Source organism: Gallus gallus, chromosome 1 (assembly GCF_016699485.2).
Source record: "Gallus gallus isolate bGalGal1 chromosome 1, bGalGal1.mat.broiler.GRCg7b, whole genome shotgun sequence".
Lineage (NCBI taxonomy): Eukaryota > Metazoa > Chordata > Aves > Galliformes > Phasianidae > Gallus > Gallus gallus.
In genome coordinates this window covers 54,338,391-54,362,214 of record NC_052532.1, presented here as the reverse complement: position 1 = coordinate 54,362,214, position 23,824 = coordinate 54,338,391, and the positions used below count along the sequence as shown (strand labels likewise).

Sequence of the window (23,824 nt, the reverse complement as noted above, 5' to 3'; positions counted from 1 at the left end):
TTGCAAAGCTTGGCTCAAAAAAGGGATGCAATCTTAGAAGGTGAATGCTCTTCCCCTTCTAAAATGAGTCTGTTTATATGGTCTTGTTTGGTAAGTTCTGGTTACTTCTGAAAGATTTTGATGCTGTTTGCATGTAATAATTCTCTTCTGCTATTATGAAAATAAGTAAAATGTTAGCTTTTACCAGGAGTAAATGAGTTACCACAATAATTTCCTGGGTTAAGCTAGATACATGAATTGTCCAACAGCTCACTGGGTAACTAGTTGATTTTTATGACCAGCTACTCTTCCAGTACGGCTTTTTCAAAATTTCATAGCAGTCTTCAGTCACAGTGACTAAAGTTCAAGTCACTGTTTTCATCTTACTTTCCTAATGAAATATGATGGATCACTGAAGATGCAACACCTACTTCAATGTCACTTATCTGTATTATTGACGAAAATATTTGCCTTCAGTGCCTTTCTTTTGACACTGTAAGACGTTCACAAGAAGTAGCATAGCCTATGGTAAGCAATAACAAAAATAACAAGAAATGCACGTCTAGAGCTTTGTGCCATATTAATACATCTGCTTAAACTTCAGTCTTCAACTGTCTTACCACTTTTCTAACAAATTCGTCATGTATTGACTCCTCCACAAACAGCCTGCCAGCAGCAATGCAGTTTTCACCTTTGTTGAAATATACTGCTCCCATACCCTGATCAGGGAAATAAAAAACATTTGTATTTATATTTTTATAGGCATCCTTTTGTTCATTCTTTGTTTCATTTGCTGACTGCAAAGTTTCAGCTTTCACTTTCCTTATAAGAGTGCAGACACTCAGACTCTTGTCCTGCCAACAAAAGTTCAAAAAAATGTGGGAAACTTGTAATAATTTCTTTCTGCTTTTGTTGGTTCAGAGAATTAATGGAATTAGCACTTCTTGTAGGCACACTGTGGGAGACCCTTGTTTGCTTCTTAGTGAGCAAACTGTATCTGCTGTCATTTTGATCACCTGAGCAGGAAATAAGCTTAAATCTACCAAATTTCTCATTTGCACACTTTACTCATGTACTTTAAACACATCATGGCTAGTTGGGAAGGTGGACTATGTGATCGATGGTGAATTAATAAGCACTGTGTGATAGTAGGGAATACACTGTGTATTTTAGCTCATTTTCAGGCTTTTCTTTTTGAAGCTTTTATTTCTTGGCTAATAGATTTGGACAGAAATCACTTTTAATATGTTAACTTCGCTGATGTAAATTCTTCCTTGTCATATTTTCTAATGTATCCTTCTTGTAGAACAAATCCCTATCTTTTTGGTGCTGCACGAATAATTTAATTATGCTGACACAAAGAAATATCCTATAGAAAGTCAGTCTGTTTTCTAACAGATTTCATGAATCTTCACGCAAGGGCTTCCTGCTGCAGTTTTTGACAAGTCAAAAAGAGTACTGCAATACTGTGAGAATGTATCACCAAGGCTTCGAATATACTTTACTTCAAACTAGTTACCATTTTTACAGCTTTGTCAAGTTCACAGTCATTGAATATGATCAATGGTGATTTACCGCCAAGTTCAAGAGAAACTTTCTTCAGATTAGTGGCTGCACTGGAAAAAAAAAAAGTACAAAAAGCCTTTTAAACAGCTCATTTCGTCACTTCCTTTCAGTCACGTCTAGTGAAAATGTACAGCATAAACCTCTGCTTTTCAACAGTGACTTAGTAGAATTCAAGATAAATGTAAACAAGCATATGTAGGTATGCTTTTCTACTGTGGCTACATGAAAGATATTCCTAATAAGGTGCTTAAGAACTGGATTAAGCAGCATTTATTCGTGAATCTTATGCTAAAAGTACCTTTTCATGATCTCTTTACCAGTCGGTGTAGAACCAGTGAAGCCAACTTTGCGAACATCTGGATGTTTAGACAAGTGCTGTCCCACTAAGCCACCTGGGATGAGGAAAACAGCTTAACTGGACAGTACGTATACCATTTTTACTACCCCAGCAACAGCACTATATACAGAAAGAGCTATGTCAATCAAGTAAAATATTACATTCTTATCGATATTTACAGCTTTATTCATAGGACTATGAAAATCTCATATTAGTTGACTTAAACCACATTAATGAGTCCAAATTCTCCCATCTCTCTCTTCTAAAGAATTTCTTTCCTAATATTCCACTGCAGGTGCAATAATATAATTTGTAACAGAGTCTGCTCCATTTCACTTTGCCATTTCACCTTTTCAGGGGAAAGATGAAAATGATGACCTAAGGTTTTGTGGTGTGAACCACAGCTAGTTTATAGTGACCAAGAAACATCTTATCAGCTTGCTCTAGGCCTCACAGTCACATTTAAATACTTTCAAGTGATGATCAGATTAGGGGGATAAAAATGAAGTCTTATAGGCAAGTGCAACTTGTTTCTCTGTAATACATTCTCTTTTCCAGAGTTTTCATGCTGTTTGTATGAGCTTGGAAAAGGTGTGGGCTGACAGCTCTTAGCACTAGACAGAGTCAGGTGAGATACAGAAACGTCCAATTATGTTCAGGAAATACATGAAATTGCTGTATGACATAGATGCAAGACAACTACCTATAAAGATAAATGAACGTATGTAACAGGTCTTCAAAGGTACAATGCTAGTACACCAGCTTTAACATGACCTGCTCTTCATAGAAAAATGATTTGTTAAAGTTTTACCTGAACCAGGCAGTATATTTATAACACCCTTAGGAAATCCAGCTTTAGCTGAGAGTTCTGCAAACTTCAAGGCAGTCAGAGGTGTGACCTAAGTAAAAACACGTAGGTTAGGTCTCCAATTTTAATGAAATGCATGGTGATAACTCTTAAACTCAGTAGTTCTTCACTTCGATACAATATCTATCTTCTTCCTCACAGTATTGACAAATTAAAAATGGCATTTTCTTGCAGAAAAGAAATCATTCTTGAAAATGAGAGTACCATTAGAGCAGAATTTAAGATAATCAGTAAGTGGTATGATCACAGTAATTTATATAATTATACCTCCACATTAAAATATATGACAGGTCAAGCTACACATGAAATCTGCTAGATGTATGAACTATTCTGTCTGAACAAATACTGGAGGGCCTGAGCCATTTGAACATTCCTTTTAGTTTTTACCTGAGCTGTCTTGAGAACCAGTGTGTTGCCTGCAGCCAAGCATGCTGCACTCTTCCATGCAAGCATCATCAGTGGGTAATTCCAAGGGATAACAATTGCACAGACACTTAAGATTAAAAAAAAACAACAGCAACATCAAAAAACAGGGAAAAACAGGGAAAATTTGTATTTTTGAATGCAGCTTTTGAATGATTTTTCTATATGCCCAGGCTGTCACTAAGAGGAAAAGAAAATGATAATTACCCTATTGGCTCTTTCTTGGTGAATGTTAGATTATGGTTTGGCCGGGCCTGGTTAATTGGAATTGTAGCACCCTGAAAAAAAAAGAAGACAGATTAATAGTGGTGCCTTTAACCAGTTATTTTTTTTACAAATACAACTGCCATTTAAGTATGTTTTAGAAAGCCACAGAACAGTCTTCAAAACCAGAAGCATTTGTACAATTTATGCATCATGGAAAGAGGGAGATGTTTCTACTATAACATTTCCTGCTAAGAGTCCAGTAACCAACTCCCGATTTTCAGCTGAGTAACATAAAAGCAGAGATAACAGAACTATGGAAGAACATAAAGCGAGGAATGAATGGAGGAAAGAAAGGTGAATGGTATTCTTGGTTGTGCACCTTAAAGGTACGTCAGGAAATGTTGAACTTGTGCCACCTGCTGTGCTACCAAACAAGCATACCAGCCTTGATCAGGACATAATATCTAGCATGAGTCTTTGCACCCAGCAGCACGACTGTAACACAGCGATTCTGCTCCATGAATATTCAAGAACTGATTAAACGTACTACCCAATGACATCTCAACTCATTTCTTAGATATTAGGAGTCAGATCCATATTCTCAAATTGGAAGTAAACTGTGCTTTTTGTATTGTCTGGAAGATTCTCTTTAATTAAAATTCTAATTTCACTTTATTTTTTGATTTCTTGATTGATTTTGTTAACACTACTTTTTGACACTATATCAGCAAAAAGAAAAAAAAATGTGTAAAGAAGCATCACCATCAGTTGCTTTCTTTGCACATTCACTTGCCTGAATCTTGTCACACCATCCAGCAAAGTATCTGAAAGTTTGTACGGACATTCCAATGTGGGTCTTCAAAGCTAAAGTGTAGACGGCTCCTGAATCGATAGACTCTATAGTTGCTAACTCTTCTTGATGTTCTTCCATTAGGTCTGCAAGCCTGTAATCAAACCATTACAAATGCACGTCAAAGACAAGTGACCTCTAACCACTGAGAGTGTAAAATTGTATTCTGTGTGGCAAAGACCTGCACCTAAAATAGCATGGGCAATTGGCATAGTGTTAGGTGCTTCAAAGACAAGCTGATGTTCAAAGATACAGATCCTAACGTAATGCAAAATGAATTTTATATGCCTTAGCACATTCGAAAATCTGGGCTAGTCTCTTTTTAGGCCTCAAGTTCTCCATCTGTTAGCTCTGTGAAGCACAACAGTGAAGTAAAAGACTGTCAAAGTGTATGTGATAAAAATTGATAATAGTAGCTACAGGAGTGTCTCTTCGCTGTCCCCTGCTCAGCAGAAAGGCATGTTTGCATGAACAGATTTTTACAACAAGATCTTAAGTCTCTTATACAGAAATGAAACATGCATCAAGGTTTTTTTTAACCTTCTGTCTGTGTTTTGTTACTCAAATGTATAATCAGCGCTCTCATGTGATTTTAAGAGGTTCATTAGGTGCATTTTAGATTCCATGAAGAGTATTTAAAACTGGGTTTGGAAACTATTTTTTCCACTATGTCAATTCTGCTCATTTAAACGATTTGCAGAGATGTGGAAAAATGTTCTTCAATACCTGTTTTAACTGCATCCAGCAGTTAATGGCTAGGGCATCAGCATTAGTGTGCAGAAGGATAAATACGGCACATCAAGCACAAAGGAGAAAGTTCTACTTGGTGCATGCCTAACATCTTCTGTGTTCTATATACTCTATACTTCTATCCTTAGGACAAAGTAGCAGAGCTAGAGGTTTAACAGTACAAACCTCTCCAGTCTGGCACTCAGAAGGTCTAGTTTGAACAGAGGCCACAGGAAAAAGGGCCCTTGTCTGAATTAAGGTGGACTCTGACAGTGGGAGTACAAACATCCAACATATTCAGAAAATATGCAACAATTCTTCAGAGGAGCTAAACAATATGACTTAAAAACAAAACAAAACCCACGCAAGCTGCCCTTTACATACTTGTACATGAGTCGCCCTCTTTCCCTTGCATTCATTCTTCCCCATTCACCATTTTCAAATGCCTCTTTTGCTGCTGCCACTGCTCTGTCAACGTCAGCCAAGGAAGCAGAAGATACACTGGCAATTACCTGTCACCAGGTAGAAATGCCTTAGCTCAGACAGAACGGCTGGATGCAGAGTGTTACTCTTAACTGGGTATAAGCAAAGAATTGATATAATATAATAAATAATATCATTGATCCAATCAGCTGTTATGGGTGAAACATACTGCAAGAAGTTGAGACACAGCTGATGGAGGCAGAACTTGGAAGACAATGTAGGAACTCTGATTCCTACATCCTTCTTCACAGCAAGGCACATCATCCCACTGGAAGTCACTTTTTCTTTCTTTATGTAAGATCAGTATGGTATTACAGATGTTGAAGGTCTTAATATTATGATCTAATACCCAAACGTGGTAAAACAAGTTCTGAACATTTCATTTCTTAGAAGCTGAGATTCTGTTACCACAACATATATATAGTATTTTATGATGATTGTGTTCTGTACAAGTATACAATGTAAATCCTAAAACAGAATTGTTATGACTTTTATTCCATTCCATAATGAGGTACAGAGAAGTGCCACATTCTGGCTTCTGATGACAGGGAAATTTATGCTACTGATTTTGGCAGAATTCAGTTTCTCCAGAAATAATAAATGGGCATCACAATGACTTCTTCTATTAATAATTCTGAGTTGCTCAACCAAGATTTAGTGCTTTTGAGAGGAAAAAGTGGAACTGCATTTTCCTGTTCAAAAGTCATTTTTCTAAGTGGGAATTTAATGGGATATTTTCAAGTCACATTCATCCTAAGACAGATTTGTAGTAAAGTAAAAGCTGAAGTTAATGACTGACAGGAAATACATACAATATTGTAAAAGAAATACCTCTTTAGCAACTAAACATTAGCAATTGTTGTTGCCAAGATAAACAGGAATGAGAACAAGGTAAAACATACAGCTGTATGGAGATTAACGTGCTAGCTGAAATGGAATTGGGTTATTTTTAAAGCCCAACTTGACTGAAATGCAAAAAAAATGTAAAGTATATACACTGAGAACTAAATTTAAACTTAAAATTATTTTGGGAGGTTGTTTAATGCATGGTTTTGAACATGGTGATATTTGGTGCTTTAGATTTTTTTGTAGGCAAAGTAATTGAAATACACTGAAATGGAGAGTTGGACTGGATGATCTCCAGAGGTCCCTTCCAACCCTGATAATTCTGTGACTCTGTGATTGTATTTAAAAAGTACTTACTGATCCATCTGTTGGATTTATGGTATCATATGTTTTTCCATCATCAGCATTGACAAATTGACCGTTAATGAAACACTGGTATGGCATATTCACAGTCATATTGTTCACATTTTTTGAAACCTAAGAGCAAAATAAATAAGAAGTTAATTTACCTTCTTAACAAGTAAGGTTTTAATGCGGCTTATCAGGGTTTTGATATATATACATATGTATATGTGGATAGTCAACATTGAGCCGAATTTTAGGATGTATATATGGCTGTTAGGAATGACCAGAAAGGCAAAATTAAACGGAAGTAACATTCTCCATTAACACCACTGCCCACACTCCGAGACAGTTATGCTGATTTCTGTATTTTTCATCATTGAATCTCTGTGGTTAAACAAATACTAAACCCTGGTTAAGGCCAGTCCCAGTGGAATGGAAACAGATGTGTAGCTACTAGATTCAAGAAATTCTGACTTTCTTATTCACTTCACAAAACACACAATCTTCTCTTTTCTTAGGAGTGAATCTGGCACATTTTGCCTCAGGACAGAAGGCCTGAAACCACTCTGACTGAGGCGTTCTGGTAGGATAGCGCAGGGTCAGTAGGAAGATCTGCCTATGTGCAAGCTACTCTATTCTTGATCTCGCAGTTTCTAGAACACTAGAACACTGTAAATGACATTACAAATGTACTTCCAATCCAAAATGCCAATATGTAAAACTTGAAAAATAGAAGTTACAAAGGAGAGTTTGCATGACCAAATAGTTGCTTTTCCCACTGCATCAAGCAATCCAGTGTCTATTTCCACCCCTCCCCCCCAAAAAAACCCAAATAAATAACCAAAGAAGGGAAAATAAAAGGTCTTACGTAATCAATGACCAACTCTTCTTCCCCATTCTCTCCTCTGAGTTTTCTGACAGCCATTTGAATAAAGTCTGCAAACTTAGTGGCCATATATACATCTTCATTCTGAAGCTGAAGCCCGCTGTATTTCTGTTTGATCTCTTCTAGCATTCTGAGGATTTTAAAGAAAGAATAAGTGAAATTACAAATGGAAGAATTATTCAGATAAACAAACCATTAGAAGGTGGAAAGAGGTCAAAACTGGGCACCACTTTGTATGCATTTGAATATACATGTGTCTGTTTCTCTGAGAATACTTTCTGATAAACATTTGTAAATATATAATAAATAGCAAATACTGATTGACAAAACTGCATACAAGGTGACCCTAGCCCATACACAGAGGCAGTTTAGAGCTCTATGAGACTGGTATTTAAGGAGGATAATAATACATTAATTAAAAAAAACAAAAAACCAATGAGATGCTAATCTTATATTATGGCCTAGGATAACTGACTTGCAAAAAGAATTTAATTGAGGTGACCCATTAAACTCTGTGCAGTAGTATGCATGGGTTGAACTACTTCTGTGAATGGTTCCTCCCTCCCTCTGGGGAGTCCTTTGCTCAGCTTCTGAATCAGCCCCCTTGAGATACCTGTCACTGCATACAGACAAGTTTGGGCACCAGCATGCTTCCCTGAGAGGCTGCTGTTCCTGATGTTAAGGGGAACTTCACTTGAATAGAAAGATCAGTAACTCCTAATTCTGGGAACAGAACCCCATCACATTTTCAAAGGTAGAAAAATCAACAGTTAAAGATTACTGGAAAATACAGTGGAAAATTTTTATTTAGGTAGTTTTTTAAATACAATCTACACTGACTTAAAGGCACCAGGACAGTATTGTTTCCATTAACTTTTGCTTCATAATTTCCTTGTTTTGAATAATTTTTTACCTGACAACATGCATAGAGGATGCTCCAGATTTGAAGAAGTCTGTGGAATCTTCTATTACAGGAACATTGCTCAAAATTCCTTTCCAAATAGCCTAATAATACATAAAAATTGTGGAAGCAATAATGAAAAATCCTCTAATTGAAAGAAGTATTTATCAAACAATATTTTGTAAGATATCCAAGCCTATAAATGCATTATTTCAAAGGATCCTAAAACAGAAAACTATCTTAAGAGGATCTGGAAATGCAGGCCTCACATTAGCCAATAAAATCTCCAGCATAACTATATCAAAAAAGATTATTTCGTCCATGATAATTTCACCTGATCAGGCAAGGAACCTGAATGGTACAATGCTAAAAATTTACAGGCCCATTTTTAAGGTCTTTACGAACAATATTAACAATAACTTCCTCACTGCATTATGGAATATGCTGTCAGCAGAGGTGGGAGCAGCCTGAAGAACGTTGTGACAGGATGGATGGAATTTCTGGCAGCTGGGCAAAGTTGAGAAGTAGTTTAACCTGCATGCATTCAATGGGTGTCTCTGCTAACACTCAAGCTGAAATAACTGGCAGAGTGATACATCAATTAAGTATAATTAGGTTTCAAAGTTAGCAGTTCATATCTTGAACTGAAGAGTTTATACTTCTTTTTGCTATTATCTCAGTCAGTCAATAGCTCCAGGGAGCACTTCAGTTGCTGGCAAGCAAGTTCAAGGTAATCTTGAAGCAGCAGCTTAAAACATCAGTGCATCGAGCTGCCTGGCTTGTGCCAAAAGTTACTGACTGTAGCAGAGTTAGCAGAAGGGAAGACACCTATGGTTCAATTGCTCTGGCATAAAACCTAAATTACTGACCACTATGGCTTTCAGTTAAGTACACGACACTCATTACCAAGGGGCAGATTACAGAAGAGAGCAGCAAGGTGCCTCTCTGGCCTTGGCAACCTTTTGCTCCAGCTGCCCCATTGCTGCAGCCCTCTACCAGCTAGATCCTCGTGCTCTTTCTAGGCTCTCAAAGTAGCACCAGACCCTGGACATTAGGGCAGAACAAAACTATTGGAGTAACCTACTAGCAGCTTACTAATAGCTAAGGCAACAAAGGCACAGGGAGAAAATCACTGCTTTTCTCCTTCAGACTCCTGTTTCAAGACTCCCTGGATCTTGTCTACAAGAACCACTCTGACAGCATCCAAGTGAATGACACCACAATTCAAGGCTGTTTTCAGCAGACTCACTGTTGTGAGATAACCTCACTGTTGTGAGATAAAGACCTTTTAGTTTCTCCTCACTCTACCCTCGCTCTCACCTTCATCATTCATAAACATTTACCATAACTTACTCTGTGATCACTGTTTTTATATCACTTGTATATGAAAAAAAATTTGATAGGGATATGTGTAAGCTTTAGCATTCTCTAGTGAATTCTTAAATCCATTCAAATTAATTTTACTAACTAAAGATTCATATAATATTTCTTCAAAAACAATCTGCATGGTTAAATTAAAGATATGCCTATCATGAGAATGAAGTAATGTTTTCATCTGTAGTAATGTCCAACTGAAGCAGTTAATTGAATTACCTTAATATCTTCTGCCATCTTTTTCTCCTCTTCTGTAAGTTCCAGGGTAGTTGTTTCATCAGCAGAGAAGTATTTAGAAGCAGGGATCATTTTTCCATCCTGAAACTGCAGATTTCTCACTAGTACCTGAAAATTGAGGGGATGTGAGCTTCTATGCATCAGTATGGTCACAAATAGTAAAATGTGTGGCTTGCAGGAAAGCTGATATGATATATATAATATATAACATTATGTATATAGAACAGGACATTCCTACTTGTCTTTCAGATTATCCTCTATATGAATACATTTTGATCCTTACTGAAAATGAATACGTATTGAGTGTGAAGCAAAACATGGATATCTTCCCTATAGGATGACAGTGGACTGGTAAATATCAAACAAATCAGCTACCACTTGCAGCTGGATTTGTACAGCCTGACAATTCCACACTACCTGCACTTCCTGCTAATTTATTCCATCCATACTCATGTTTGTCAGACAGAGCACTTACCATCTTCCCGTCATTACCAAAAATGACTAGACCACTCTTGGTTACAAGTCCAGGTCTTGAAGCACCTCTTATTGCCAGCTCTTGTCCAGCAGGCACTGAAGCATCAAGCAGTGATGAGCCATAAAAAGTGACCACCTAAAAGTAAACAGGATTAAAAGTACATAGATTCTAAACATGCTTTAATAACCTAATAATTGGCATTGCTTGGAAACTTTAATACAATACAAAGTAATAAAATATAAGTAACTACACATGCAAACCATGTTACAATGTAATTTCTACATCTTTACAACCGGGGACAGATAAAAGTTTGCAAGCTGCCTAAACCCGCAAAGCTCCTTAGCTTCAACATTGTGCATGACTAAACCAGTGCAAAAAGGGAAGCAACATTTGACAGTACGTGTACAAAGCGAGAGAACAGCAGAAGCCTGACTGTAAGTGGTGGAGTCCTGATCTGCCTCTAGGCTGGCACTGCTGAACACTGCCTCTCACTTGGGCTCTTCTGCTCTTTCTGGGCTCTCAGAGCATCACCAGTCCCTGGACACTAGCGCAGAACCAGGCTTTTGGAGCAACCTACCCACAGCTGGCTAATTTTTAAGTAAAAAAAAAATTAGGACGTCAGAGCCAGGAAATGTGGTTTTTAGAATACTTTATGCAAGTAAAATGTGGATCAATCATAGAATCATAGAATCGCTAAGGTTGGAAAAGACCCTCAGGATCATCCAGTCCAACCATTCGCCCTTCACCACTGGTTCTCGCTAAACCATGTCCCTCAACACAACATCAAATGCGTAATGGTCTTAAAACATCAAAAGGAAATAGCTGTTTGGGGATAAAATTAGACGTATTTATTCCTGCAAGTGATTTTTATATTCCCAGGCCCAAATTTCTTTTAGAAAACCCTTCCTTTGCCATTTCTGTTACTCACAGTGTTTCATGTTGCTGTTACATGGTGGTGGTGCCCTTTCGGTATGCTTTTCATTACACTGTAATGCATATCTGCTTCCAAAAAATGACTGTGGTCCTACCCTTGTTTTTTACTGCTTCATATCATGATTTTTTTTTTTTAGATATTGTTCTTATCTTTCAATTAAATTATGATTTAAAAAAATTATCTATATACAGTCACCAAATGAGAGCTCCTCCAGTGTAATTCACGTCTGTATTCATCTGCACGCAGACACTTTTAGTTTTTGTAAGAGAAAACAGCCACAGATGGGGTGTGGAATTTACAGAGCATACCTGGTCATCTATTGTTGCCCATGCTCCAGGTACTTTATCATGCCCTCGGATCCAGTTGTGCAAAGCTGCTGCAGGTTGATCCCAGGAGATCTAGGAAATCAAGACATACCAGCTAATTCTTCTCTCTTTAGTTACAAATCAAGTTATTAATGCTTACCATGTTACAAATTTTTCCCTCGCTTTCTTTCAGCCGTTAAGAACACAGGAAAGGTCTGATCTAATATAGGAAGATCAGAGACCCCTACATGGCTAATTATCAAAGACCTATCAAATGGGATGCTCTTCCTATCATATGGGATGATCTTAACACTTCTCTGCACTGTGCAGCCTTTATCTGTCCACAGATTCTCCTTCTTATACTAATATACTAATATACTGATAACTCTTGCTACTAGCTATTCATTCATTCAAAAATAATATTACGATTAACAAATATAATAAGCACAGTATAAATGTAAATAGTGTATGTTTTTATTTCCTAACATCCAACCTATTTCTGGTAAAGAAAACAGCACAGATTCTTGGTAAACAAGCTAGGACAGTTATCTCCATTCAGTGTTGTATTTCAAAGTATGGTAACCTAAGTACCCACAGAAGTCACAACTGCCATCTAGCTATGCGCAGATGATCCCAAGTAGATCATCAGGTTTCTAAATATATGTAACTGCTGGCTGGCAATCTGAACTTAATCTGAACCTTCATGGATTTGTGCCAGAAATATGAGGGGAGGAAACAACTGAGTTAAAACCTACAATCATTTCAAGTCACTGCCACTGCAATCTGAATTAGCAACAACCGCTTCTGGTGATTGGCATGTAACACAGTGTGATTTAACACTACCTCTGCATTTTCCTTTTTCTGGATCCCTTCGTATGTTGCCCCTTCTTTCGGCTGAGGTATACGAGGCGCCTTACCATCAGCAATTAGATGCACAGCTTCCACCTAAGTTAAAAAAAAACAGATTTAACATTAGCTTGGTTCTCCTTTTGTCCACAGTCATGCTTGCGGCTGACAGAAGAAAATGTTCTTCACAAGAGGAAATGGTTTATTTTCAAAACCCAGGTTTTCCAAAATCTAGGGGACCAATGTGGCACTGGTTAATGTACATATATTCTTGACAAACTTCTTTGACAAAAGAAATAGCCTCAGATTATGATGGGAGTACCTAATCACCACGCATACAGCAGCTGCCTGAATTGAACAGGACCAGAGTTTAGTTAAGGACAGAATGTGGGTCTGTATGTTTGCATTCATCTCTCTCCCTTTTCTTTCTGCAAAAAAAAGTTATTTCTCTCTTGAGAACACTCAAGGCAAACCTGACCTCTTGCCTTCTGCAGAAACAGGATATGCTCTGCCCACTGTCAGCAGCAAATATTCTGAGGGCACCGCTTCAGCTGTTGGAAAGCAACAGAGCTCCTCTGAAGTTTAAAATTCATCTGAACACCACAATCTCTCTTCCCAAACGTATGCATCTTGTCAATATTTCTTTTTTTTTTCTTTTCAAATTCCAGCAGATGCCATTATTTTCTTAAAAAATGTTGCTGTTTAGTACAGGTAAACATACCATAGCCTTTACTCCTTCTGGGAAGAGAAACCGGTTATACAGATCATCCACAGTATCATTTTGGCCAACATCACATTCTCGCTGCAGAAGTATGGGTCCAGTGTCCAAACCATCATCAGCCCAAAAAATTGTAAATCCTGCTTTCTTATCTCCTTGAATTAAAGTCCTGGAGGTAAAAGAAGCCTTATAGTAAATAGAGAAAACGTGAAAGCAGACAGAGATATCCACCTATGTGTTACACATTCATTGCTTTATGCAGATAGAAGATCCCAACTGTCTTTATCACCAGTTTCATTGCTCATTTCATAGTCAAGTACCCAAAGCTTTGATACCGTATATGTATTTTCACAAGGTGACATTAGAAAGGCTGTAGATGAATCCAGAGTGCCCATCACAGTCATTGTGCTACTTAAAATGTATCATCAGTGGCTTAAATGTATAGAGCAGAAAGTGTACAATAGCTGTGTGTGTCTGAAAGATGGAAGCATCTCAACAGTCTAAATAATTCCTAATTGTTTATTGTAATTAACTAAGCTTCACACCTTATCTGTAGGTCAGCAAGGGGAGCACCGTTGTCCCACAGCTGAAAAAGAGCTAAAATGACAGTGGAAAATGATGGACACTTAGCAAAATACTAATACACAACTGTTTAATGAAAAGACATTGGGGGAATTTATATCCAGCCAGATTCTCAGCTGGTCTGCATGAACATACATAGCAATAGTTATACAGCAGACCTATACCGATTTACATCAGCCCAGGATCTGTTTCTGAATTTCAAGGGAACAATAGATTCTGAATTTCAAGGGCCACATAGATTTTCCACTTCTCCCTTGGAGGTGCAGGTACCTCAGAATGATGGAAAATCACCAGAAGTGTCAGTGTGCAAACATCAATACTATTTTTGTAAGACATATGGCATACATAAGTATTCCTTTGGCAGTCCATGTTGTGAGAGGATCATCTGAAATCTGGCTTACATATTTGAAAATTCGCTATATGAACACTGAAAACTATATTATTAAAAGCATGCATTTGTGCAGAAAGAGGGGCAAACTTTGAAGACAGCTGGGGGAGTTAGCAGTTCAAACAGAAGTGAAAACTTGCAGATAACAGATCCTCCAGACACTGAAGCAGCATCTCATCTGTTTTATTTTATCCAGAAATACAGAATGATCACCCTAATGCATGTTCTCAGCATTGCTCTGGCAGAGAAGAAAGGACTGGGGAAAAACATCTCTGATGCTGAGTAGACAACAGGATGAGAACGCCTGAAAACTCCTTCCTCTGTGCACCATCTCCAAGCTCCCTTTGCAGATGGCTGCTGGTAAGAAAGTGGCAGCAGCTGGAAGAGGCTGTAACGGATGGAGTGAGGAACCCTCAGAGGTTCAGGACCTTTGCCTGTAACAGATGCCTCTTAGATATGCCTCATTCCCAGTGGTTTTTTCAGTCATGGTGTTTGTGTGGGAAAAGGGTCTGCTACAGCTCAAGGGCTGCGGCCACAACAGATGGAAGAAACTGTAACAAGAGCAAGGGGTGCAGGGCTGAAACACCACAGTCATCAGTAAAGGCCAATCATCAGTAAAGTTAAATTCTAGCATAGTTAAAAAGTCTTAGGACAACAGCCTTTATCTGCAAAGGGCAAAAGCAGATGCTTACAGAATGAATATGCAAAACAGGGCAAGACTTGGTGATAGACCACTGGGATCCTGATTCTGGAAATCTTTACCTCAGGAACTTGCTGAAAGACAGTTTGTGTGTCTGTATCTACACCTTCCCATGGAACAGATCTTAATGAACCCTTTCTCCAAGAAAACTTCCTTCTCAAGCTCTCTCTCTAGATGCACAGTTCCACAGGTTAATAACTGACTGCATGGAGAAAAAGTACTTCCTTTATTTAATCAAATCCTACTATCATCTGATCTCTTTGTTGGCTGCCTCCTCACTTCGATTAAGAAAGAATGAGCAATCACTCCTTATTCACCTTCCCATGTCTTTAATGGCTTTTTACACTGCTGGCATATTTCTTTCCCAGTGATCTGTTTTCCACACTGAAGTCTCCTAGATTTATCTGCCATCATGTGGAAGTTGGTCTACACCAAGATTTTTCTGAGGTATTTCTACTTCCTTCATGTTCTAAGATCCTTCCCATGGTCTCTTTTCTGAACAACAACTTAGATTTTACTGCTTACATATAGTCAGCTTTTTTCCCCTTATGTATCATTACCTTATGTTTTTTTAACTTCAAATTTTATCTCCTGTTTTCTGAATCTTAATTTACTCATTTACGTATTGTAGTAACACCTTAAGCTCCTTCACCTGGAATACCAATATGTCTCCTGCTATGCCATTCTTTTTGCTTAGCACCTGTTTATATCAAACACCTTTGTCACTCTACACACCTCCCACCTTTACCACATTTGAGAACATGGTTGTTATTCAATTTTGTGCTTTAAAAGCTGGCCCTTTGTATCTTTTACAACTATTTTGCCCGACTTCGTGCTCTTTCTTATTTCACTTATTTGAGCAGAAATGCCTCTTTCTGAAGGATTTCTTTGCATCTCTAATGGTCTCCTTTACTCTCTGTTCAAGTACTCTTTTCAAGTACTTCAGCTTAGCTTTTTTTCTCTCTGTGGGTCGTCATTCAAAAAACAAAACATGCTTTTGCTTTGAATTTGCAGCATTAAATTTTTAGATAACCATCATGATGCCTGCAAGATTCTTTTTTTTTTTTTTTTTAAATATATTTAGACAATTTCTCTTTGAATTTAAACATAATAATACGGACATTTCTTTTGACATAGGAATGCTACATCAGAGTTCACTGTGGTCATTACGGTAGTTTAGTTCTTTCACAGTAACATTTTGAATCTAGTCTTGTGCATTGCACAGGATGATAGAGGTTCTTCTTCTTATGGATTCTTTCTTTCCTTCCCTTCTGTGAAATCTTAAGACTCTGCATGAAGCCCTGTTGTGACAGTTACCTATTGTTTGAGGGAGACTAGCTGCAAGGGTACCATCCTGCCTATGGAAACTACATATTGCTGATTTACCTACGTGAGTAAAATACACAAGTGCACAGACCACATCACTGATCTTCCAGGAGTAACGGCTGCACTTGTGGTGGAAATAATGTTGAGTCTCTGGTACGAAGTGCAGTGCATGATCCAAATACTCAGCTGCTTCAGAGAAGCTGTTTCAGAGCAGTTGCAAGGCAACAGAACTGTGTCAGTGTTTACATAAATAATGGATCTGGCCCAACGTCCTAACAGGATAAATCTGTAGTTTTGATGAACAACAGGCAAAAACTTACCAGTTGATTGCAGAAGCTCCTCGGTGGCGTGGTAGGATGGATGGATGGTAAATAATTGAGCCATGTTTTGGGCAGTCAATGACATCCATTGGGATGAACTGTGTACAGAATGGAAGGACATTGAGCTCTGCTCCAACTGATTTGTAGGCTGCAATTACTTCCTGGATAGGCTTGCCTTTAGCTCTCCATCTGGGAAATTTAAAAACAGGAGTGCCATCCTTCTCTGCTGCCAGTGCTGAGGGACAAAAATATATATTTCTTTAATTCACATTTTATGTTAAAAATTCGAACTGAAATAAGTTTTGTACAATAACCCAGATCATGAAATGTATTACAGATACCCCTTTGTACTGTTCTGTTTTACTCTACACTTGGATAAATTTGATTAATTATGTCATTGATTCTCATTCCTATAGCTTGGGCCATTCTCAACTTTAATTTCACTCTCATGGCTTGGGTAGTAAGAATGGTGAATGCCACTGAATATTAAATAATGACACTTTGTTTCTTGTCTGGAGATTACATTTGCCTGCAACTGGTTTAGCAGAGCTTAATTTTATCTTTCACATTTGTATCTGATTACAATTACGTGCTTATGTCAGCAGCAATTTACCATGCGGCTCAAATAATTACAGATGCTAGCAGCCTTCAGTCATTTCTTCAATATTCTGTTTACTGATGCTTTCTGGATATGGTCCCATATGCCTGTGAGACACACAGCTACACCAAGAATTTGGCTCAAGGACAAGAAAAAGCAACTGCGTTATTGCAGACAGAATCTTCAGATGTTTGACAAACTTCAGTGTACATCTGCTTAACAAACCATCACAGAAAAGATGGTAGAGTCAAACTCAACAGCTGTTGAGCTGGATCTGTAATAGGAAGAAAATGGAATACAGAAAATTTACTTAATTTAACTCCTATTTCTAAACACTTTTTGGATTTCCTTCCTCTTTTTCATTGCTGAAATTGAATTTTGAGTTTGACCTGAAACATCATTAGCCTATTAACATAGGTCTTAAGTAAATACTTTATGGAGTATCGTTCCATACAGTGCACTGGAAGCTAGCGTGCACTAGAAGTGCTTTTAGAAATAAAAATCATAGCTGACTGAGGATATAGAAACATTAGAAAATTTCACTTGCGACTTAAGTTGTATGGATCATCAGAAAGTAAAAAAAACAATGAAGTCTTAGGAAAGCAACAAACATTCTACAGCTCAATTAAAGTGGTCATGATGGAAATCAGTTGAAGATTTGTTGAGTTACATCTGCTAGTATAAAAACTGTATAAAAATAGTTTGTATAATGCAACCAACTACTATGGTATGCTTCCAGAGCTGGACAGACACACTGTCTTTTTCTAAACCAATAGATATCTTCTATAATTTTTCCAGTGTATGATTAATTCTTTCAATGAGGTTACAGAATGCAACAAACTTGAGAGCCATTGGGAGTGCCACAGACCAAGTAAGAAAAACCTACATTTGATTCTTCCCTCATTCTATAAGAACATGTCAGGACCTGAACAGAAAATAAAGAGACATTTGAGACAGCTCATGGAATGTAGTTTTAATTTCTGTTAATCCATAAAGGTAAGTTCTTTTTTGGCACTTGTTAATCCTATTAACTCACCATTTTTGTGGCACTGAAAAATAAGAGAAAGTTACAATTCAGACAACTACTTCATAGCACCTTCTTCACCATGCTATGTTCTGCTGTATGAGTTCAATTCTGAATACCTCTACAGCAACTACTTAGAAAGTTTGCAAAATCTTGGCAATGTAGAAAGGAAAAGCAAAGCCTCTTTGACCCTTTCCAGTGAGTTTTCCTTAGTCCAAATGGAAGAGAAATAGGCTGTGCAGGTATACTGCTGCATACAAGCTTGTCAGGGCAGAAAGACAAGGATAAACAGTCTTGGCTCCAAGCCTTCAGTGTCCCAGACAGCACCATGGAACAGGTGACAGACATTTGTGCTTGAGTGCAGGCTCAGAAGCTATTTGCTAATACATCCTGTTAAGTCAGGAGCTAATCAAGACTATTGGACTGTTCCTCAAACCCACTTTTACATATTTTGATTATTGTTAAGATACAGATCTAGTTCAGGATGGTACTTCTGGGTGGACATTCAAATAAGGTACTCAGATTAATATATTTAAAAAGAAAATATCATAGCATATGGCACTGCATAGCTAGAAACTTTTTAAATACTCACTAATTAACAAGGTTAAACCAGCTCTGGGACTTGTGTTTTCATTTAAGCACAGTTCTTGTGCTGAACCCAACGTATCAAAGGCAATATATGCAAGTCACTCCCATACAGACATCTCACTGCAAGGCAAGTTTGTTCTGTATGCCTGTAATGTCAGCATTTAGATTAAGTACACTTACCCAAAGGATCAGCTTGTCCATTCTTGTCAGGCACTGTGAAAACTCCCACAACTTTATGGCCCTCTTTCCTGAGCTTGTTATAAACTTCTTGTCCAAAAATGCTTTGACCAATAAGGGCTAGCTTTAGCTTATGCTGGTATGCCTGATGAAAAGAATTAAAAAAAAAACATGTTATAGGATATAAAGTATTTATGTTGCTGCTTATGTTTCTCTTTTGCTCTTTCAGCATTATTTTTTATTTAAAGTGGAATAATTGTTCTTCATTTGAACGAAAAGCAATCCGTTTTTTAGATAAGCAATAGGCAATGTGTAGTTCTGTGAGACCACACTGAGCATAAAGTATCAGCAGATACTACTGAGCAGATGCCAATATCTGCCCCAACTTTTGATTTTTAGGGGAGAGAGAATAATGACCCTACTGTGATACCAGAAAATCACCTTCTGCTGCTTTATTTAAGCTCTCAAACCCTGAGAAAAGTACTAACTCCTTTATACTCCTCAAAATCTAAAGAGCAGCCTTCTGCAGAATACCAGCTTTGGGGACACTCTAATTTCTCTTTTTCTCTTCCAGGAAAACATGCCAGCTGGAGCACAGCGTATGTTTTCTGGGCAGGATGTAGTACTCGTGTGAACAGGAAAGGCAGGGAGAAGTGGCCCAGACTCAGTGATTCTGCTCCAACTTTGAAACTGTTCCAAGACTAATTGAATTTTACTGTGAACACTACAAGTACACTGTGATGCTCTTCAACATAACCCAAGATCTTGTAGAACCACAGAATCTAGATTGGAAAAGACCTCCCAGATTCAGGTCCAGTATCAACCTGACCTACGAAATCCCATCCCTAAGCCTTGTCCCTCAGTACCACATCCACAATTCTACAGTCCTTCTTGCATATGCCTCCTTGCTTCCTTCCTGCAGAAGTGTTCCTGAGGGTACTGAGATAGCTGGACACTGACCTGACAAAACACGACTAATTCTTAACTAGATCTACTTAGTTCATTGCACCACCATGAGCCCTAATGCAGGTCCAGCAGGGTACAAGAATGAGCAGAGGGTGGGACTGCCCCTGCAAGCACTTCCTTTGCGCTTTGCCTAAGGTTCATATAGAATCAACAAAAAAGCTTGCCTTCCCCAAAGCTGAATTGGACAGAAACTGCTCCTAGATTCAGCCCATTGAAGACTCAGACTTCTCGGGAGGCCCGAACAAAAGATGGAATATAAATCCACATCCTCACCTTTATCCTAACTTTCATCTCTCCCAAAAGGACTTATGCCTTCTTTTTCTGAATGACCCCCTAGGTGCCACAAGCTCAGAAGGATAAATAGGAATCGAAGCACTGTCTGAATATTGTAACCACTGGTATTTGTGCTGTACTTACACTTTGACACTTACATGTTTTTCTTCTCCTTCCTCTCTTCCCTTTCTTATGGAGGCTGGGACATGAGGATACCTTGACAAAGTGGGTTATAGACTGGATACTAAATGGTCTGGGCTGCCCATCAGATCATATGACAAATGTCCCGAGAAACACATTACTCAAAACCACAGTCCATTTCATCACAATTCATTGCACAGTTGAAATACTATGGGTGAATCTTGCTGCTTTCAAGCTGTTTTAGTTCTGCAGATGGCCTCAGAGAAAGGGCATTACAAAACAGAAGGTTCCACTACAGGAACACTGAAGCGAACTTGTCATTTTATGCATACCCTTTTTATATAAAGCAGTAGGCAATAACTATTTGTCCAAAGGCAGTATATTCCATCAGAATAAAGCCGCATGGCCAAACTTCTTTGTATTACAGCATTAGTCAGCTTGCTTGCAATCAAAGTAGTAATAAGTAATTGCAAAGGTGGACACAACTTGGGCTGTTGCAAGATTAGATTTTTATGGCTGGCTGGTAGAAATCCTTTGTGAGATCAGTGATACTGGTGTTCCTAACCAATGCTATACTGCTGCTAGTAATGCCTAACATACATCCACTATCTTGGTGACATTAGTAAAGACAAGTCTCTGTTCTGAATAACAAAGAGGACAAGTTAACCTTGCTATTTTTATCTAGCAAGGCCCAGTGGATGCAAGTAGATTGTATAACCAATGTTTTATGACCAATATTTTTACTTTTGCAGCAGAAACACAGCTGCCTTATAAAGATCAGTCATCAGATTTTCCTAATTGTTTAATTATTTTAAGTATATCAGGGAAAATATATGGGGAAAGATAAATGTGCTGGCTCACTGAACACGTCTGGCATGGTAGGAAATCCTTTGATCTCTGTACAGAGCCAATCTACAGCAGAAGCCCAACCAGTACAATGAAGAAATATTAAAGATGATCCAGATACGAGTTACTTCTACTCTCGTCCTTCTGTTAACATCTCTCAGTAAGAACACAAGACTGGAAGTGCTCTGCTCAGTTAAAATCCAGTCCTTTGCCATCACAAGTGATCATGTAACACAATTGCTTTTACAGATTTATCCAACCTCCATTCTAAATTTCTTTTGAAGTACTTGCTGCTGTACTCTATTGCTTTTTAGATACTTGGCAATCTTCTTGAAATTTACAGTCCAAACTTACCATCACTTCAAGAGCTACTTTCTCTCCACTTACTCAAAAAGAGTTACGTGTAGCATAATCCTAAACTTAACTCTTAGTTCATGTTTCCCTGTGAAGAAGTCTGAATATCATATTACATGGAACTGTGTACCAGTTCCAGTTCCAAATCACGAGCTGCTGTAAATCAACATCTTTTCCCTATGTTAAGTAAGTTATGCTTGCTTAATTCACATTAATTGTGGAGCTAAGTCAACAAATGGTGAGAAGTAAAGAGAGGACTATGTTCTACAAAGGACTGAGGAGTTAAGATTGAGATGGGCTCAGATCTTAATGGCACTGTGCAACAAGATCAGCCTGGCAAGAAATCAACTCTGCTCTCATGTGCACAGAAAGTTACTCAGCTGGAGACTGAATTCAGTTGCAGGATGGGTCTTGCAATTGGTGATTCTTCAGTTACTTCTCCAACAAATGGTACGTGTGCATCATGTGATTGTTATTAGCATCTGGCTTAGACGTGGCAGTTTGCTTGTCTCACCTTAATACATGCTCTGTCATCAGCAGAAAGCTGGAGCCAAACTCACAAGTCTATTGGGTTTAGTGGAAGAAATCCCGTATGTGGAAGGACTTGCAAGTTCAGACCACAAATTCAGTCCTTTATTTTTTGTCTTATTTGAAAAATGACAATTGATTCACTGCAGAAAATCTAATAGCCAGCTCCTATCTTACTTTGGAAATTCTCCTCAAGCATTTTTACCTAAGATGAGTTAGACCTGTAAAAGTGGGAAACCCTTTTTGAAGAATTTAGTATGAACAAAACACCCAAAATTAAAATGGAAAGTTCTACAAAATTACACAGAAATAAAAAACAGTTTGGTGTTTTCTTTCTTATGGAAATGGCATATTTGGGGCAGGATACCATAAGTACCATTCACCATAAAGCTGTAGAAAGGAGGTCTTTAAAGAACACCAAAGCAATGCTATTGAATAAAGTAATGGATGGGTACTGGAGCGTTATCACAGGCACATCCAAAGAACAAACTTATCACCATTTCTGTCAGCTATGTTAGGAGTTATGTCAGATTTTGTTTGCAGTTGCCTGGCTCACTGTGGATATATGATATTCATCAGCGGACACTTCTTTTCATGGGAAAATTAATGGTCACATATAATCACTGTGCACTTCTTGCTTTATTTCTGCAATTATTTCTGTTGTTTTTTGAGTTCAACGCTGCATAGAGAAGCAGCCAAACAAATGCTGGTGACTATTCTGTCAAATTGTTCTTCCTAAAAAAGAGTCAAGTCCAAGAGTTACACAACCTTCTTTCCTTTCTAATGCTACAAAACTTATGCTGAGAAGAATATTTACTTCATAGTTAAAAATCATTTTCTGTTGACGCCTCTCATACGTAGGCACATACACAGGTCTTACATGTAACGACTTATCAATTTCTAATCAAATTTATTGAAGGTGAATGTTTAATAACTGCTAGTCTGACTGTAAAGCTACCACAAAGACTGCAATATTTCGTTTATTCTCTGCAAGAATGTAGTGATGCTAGTAAATATTTCAATAGGTTGCATCTTTTCAAAGATGAATTTAAAATTGGGCCTCCTTTGAAAAGCAGCACCGCATCAGGATTTGTGCTGAGGATCTACACGTGCTAAATTCCAATGCCTCCAAATAGAATCTGAGCGTAGGGCCTCTCTCCCATCACACATCTGTGGACTGGCAGCAGCTATTCATTCTTATCTGTTGGCCCCGCTGACTGCATTTCGTGTTCAATCTCTTTATATTCTGACCTTTTCACGCGGAGCCCTTAGGATGACTTCCTTGCACTAAACTGAGCAAGCACAAAACACAGAGCGCTCTTTAGGAACGCAGGCGCCTTCTCCCAGCCTCAGCTTGCCAGACCCAAGCATCTGGACAATGTGGAAAAAGAGAACAGCTCGGAACAAGCGCTCGGAACTGCAAAAACCTGAGGCAGGGGGCCGCGGAGGCACTTAGGCCGTGAGGCAGAGCCACACGGGCTCGGGAGCAGCTCCACACCGGGGGGAGGCAGCAGCCAAGGGCCCCCGCCAGGCCGGGCTCGGGGCCGACCGGCTCCTTCCAGCCGCATCCCTGCGGCGCTCATTTGATGGCTGCGAGGCGGGCAGGATGCTGCCCCGGTGCCTCCCGCAACCTCTTGCCCTCCCCGCGCCCGAACGCGCTGTACAATCCCCCCGTCAGCGAGGACGCGCAGCATCCCCGACCCC

At 38.5% G+C, this 23,824-nt stretch overlaps 1 protein-coding gene and 1 long non-coding RNA gene across 3 annotated transcripts in view; one reads left to right on the top strand and one right to left on the bottom strand.

Moving 5' to 3' along the window:
* Positions 1 to 23,824, bottom strand: part of ALDH1L2 (aldehyde dehydrogenase 1 family member L2) — a 29,864-nt gene that overhangs the window by 5,871 nt on the left and 169 nt on the right. Inside the window, exons 2-19 of one of the 2 annotated variants that reach the window (XM_416314.8) lie at positions 19,016 to 19,157; positions 16,626 to 16,860; positions 13,313 to 13,478; positions 12,589 to 12,690; positions 11,749 to 11,838; positions 10,507 to 10,641; positions 10,014 to 10,139; positions 8,433 to 8,524; positions 7,502 to 7,649; positions 6,646 to 6,765; positions 5,344 to 5,471; positions 4,174 to 4,324; positions 3,381 to 3,451; positions 3,138 to 3,243; positions 2,694 to 2,781; positions 1,844 to 1,937; positions 1,499 to 1,595; positions 600 to 698 (exon numbers count right to left, since the gene is read on the bottom strand). In XM_416314.8, coding sequence (XP_416314.3) covers positions 600 to 698; positions 1,499 to 1,595; positions 1,844 to 1,937; positions 2,694 to 2,781; positions 3,138 to 3,243; positions 3,381 to 3,451; positions 4,174 to 4,324; positions 5,344 to 5,471; positions 6,646 to 6,765; positions 7,502 to 7,649; positions 8,433 to 8,524; positions 10,014 to 10,139; positions 10,507 to 10,641; positions 11,749 to 11,838; positions 12,589 to 12,690; positions 13,313 to 13,478; positions 16,626 to 16,860; positions 19,016 to 19,157 — 2,190 coding nt within the window. The remainder of the gene's footprint in view (positions 1 to 599; positions 699 to 1,498; positions 1,596 to 1,843; positions 1,938 to 2,693; positions 2,782 to 3,137; positions 3,244 to 3,380; positions 3,452 to 4,173; positions 4,325 to 5,343; positions 5,472 to 6,645; positions 6,766 to 7,501; positions 7,650 to 8,432; positions 8,525 to 10,013; positions 10,140 to 10,506; positions 10,642 to 11,748; positions 11,839 to 12,588; positions 12,691 to 13,312; positions 13,479 to 16,625; positions 16,861 to 19,015; positions 19,158 to 23,824) is intronic. The other variant, XM_015287780.4, reaches the window with a different exon arrangement.
* Positions 346 to 23,143, top strand: LOC121107114. Its single transcript, XR_005840604.2, has 3 exons — positions 346 to 1,967; positions 12,745 to 18,219; positions 19,587 to 23,143. It is a non-coding gene; the product is annotated as an uncharacterized LOC121107114 (long non-coding RNA).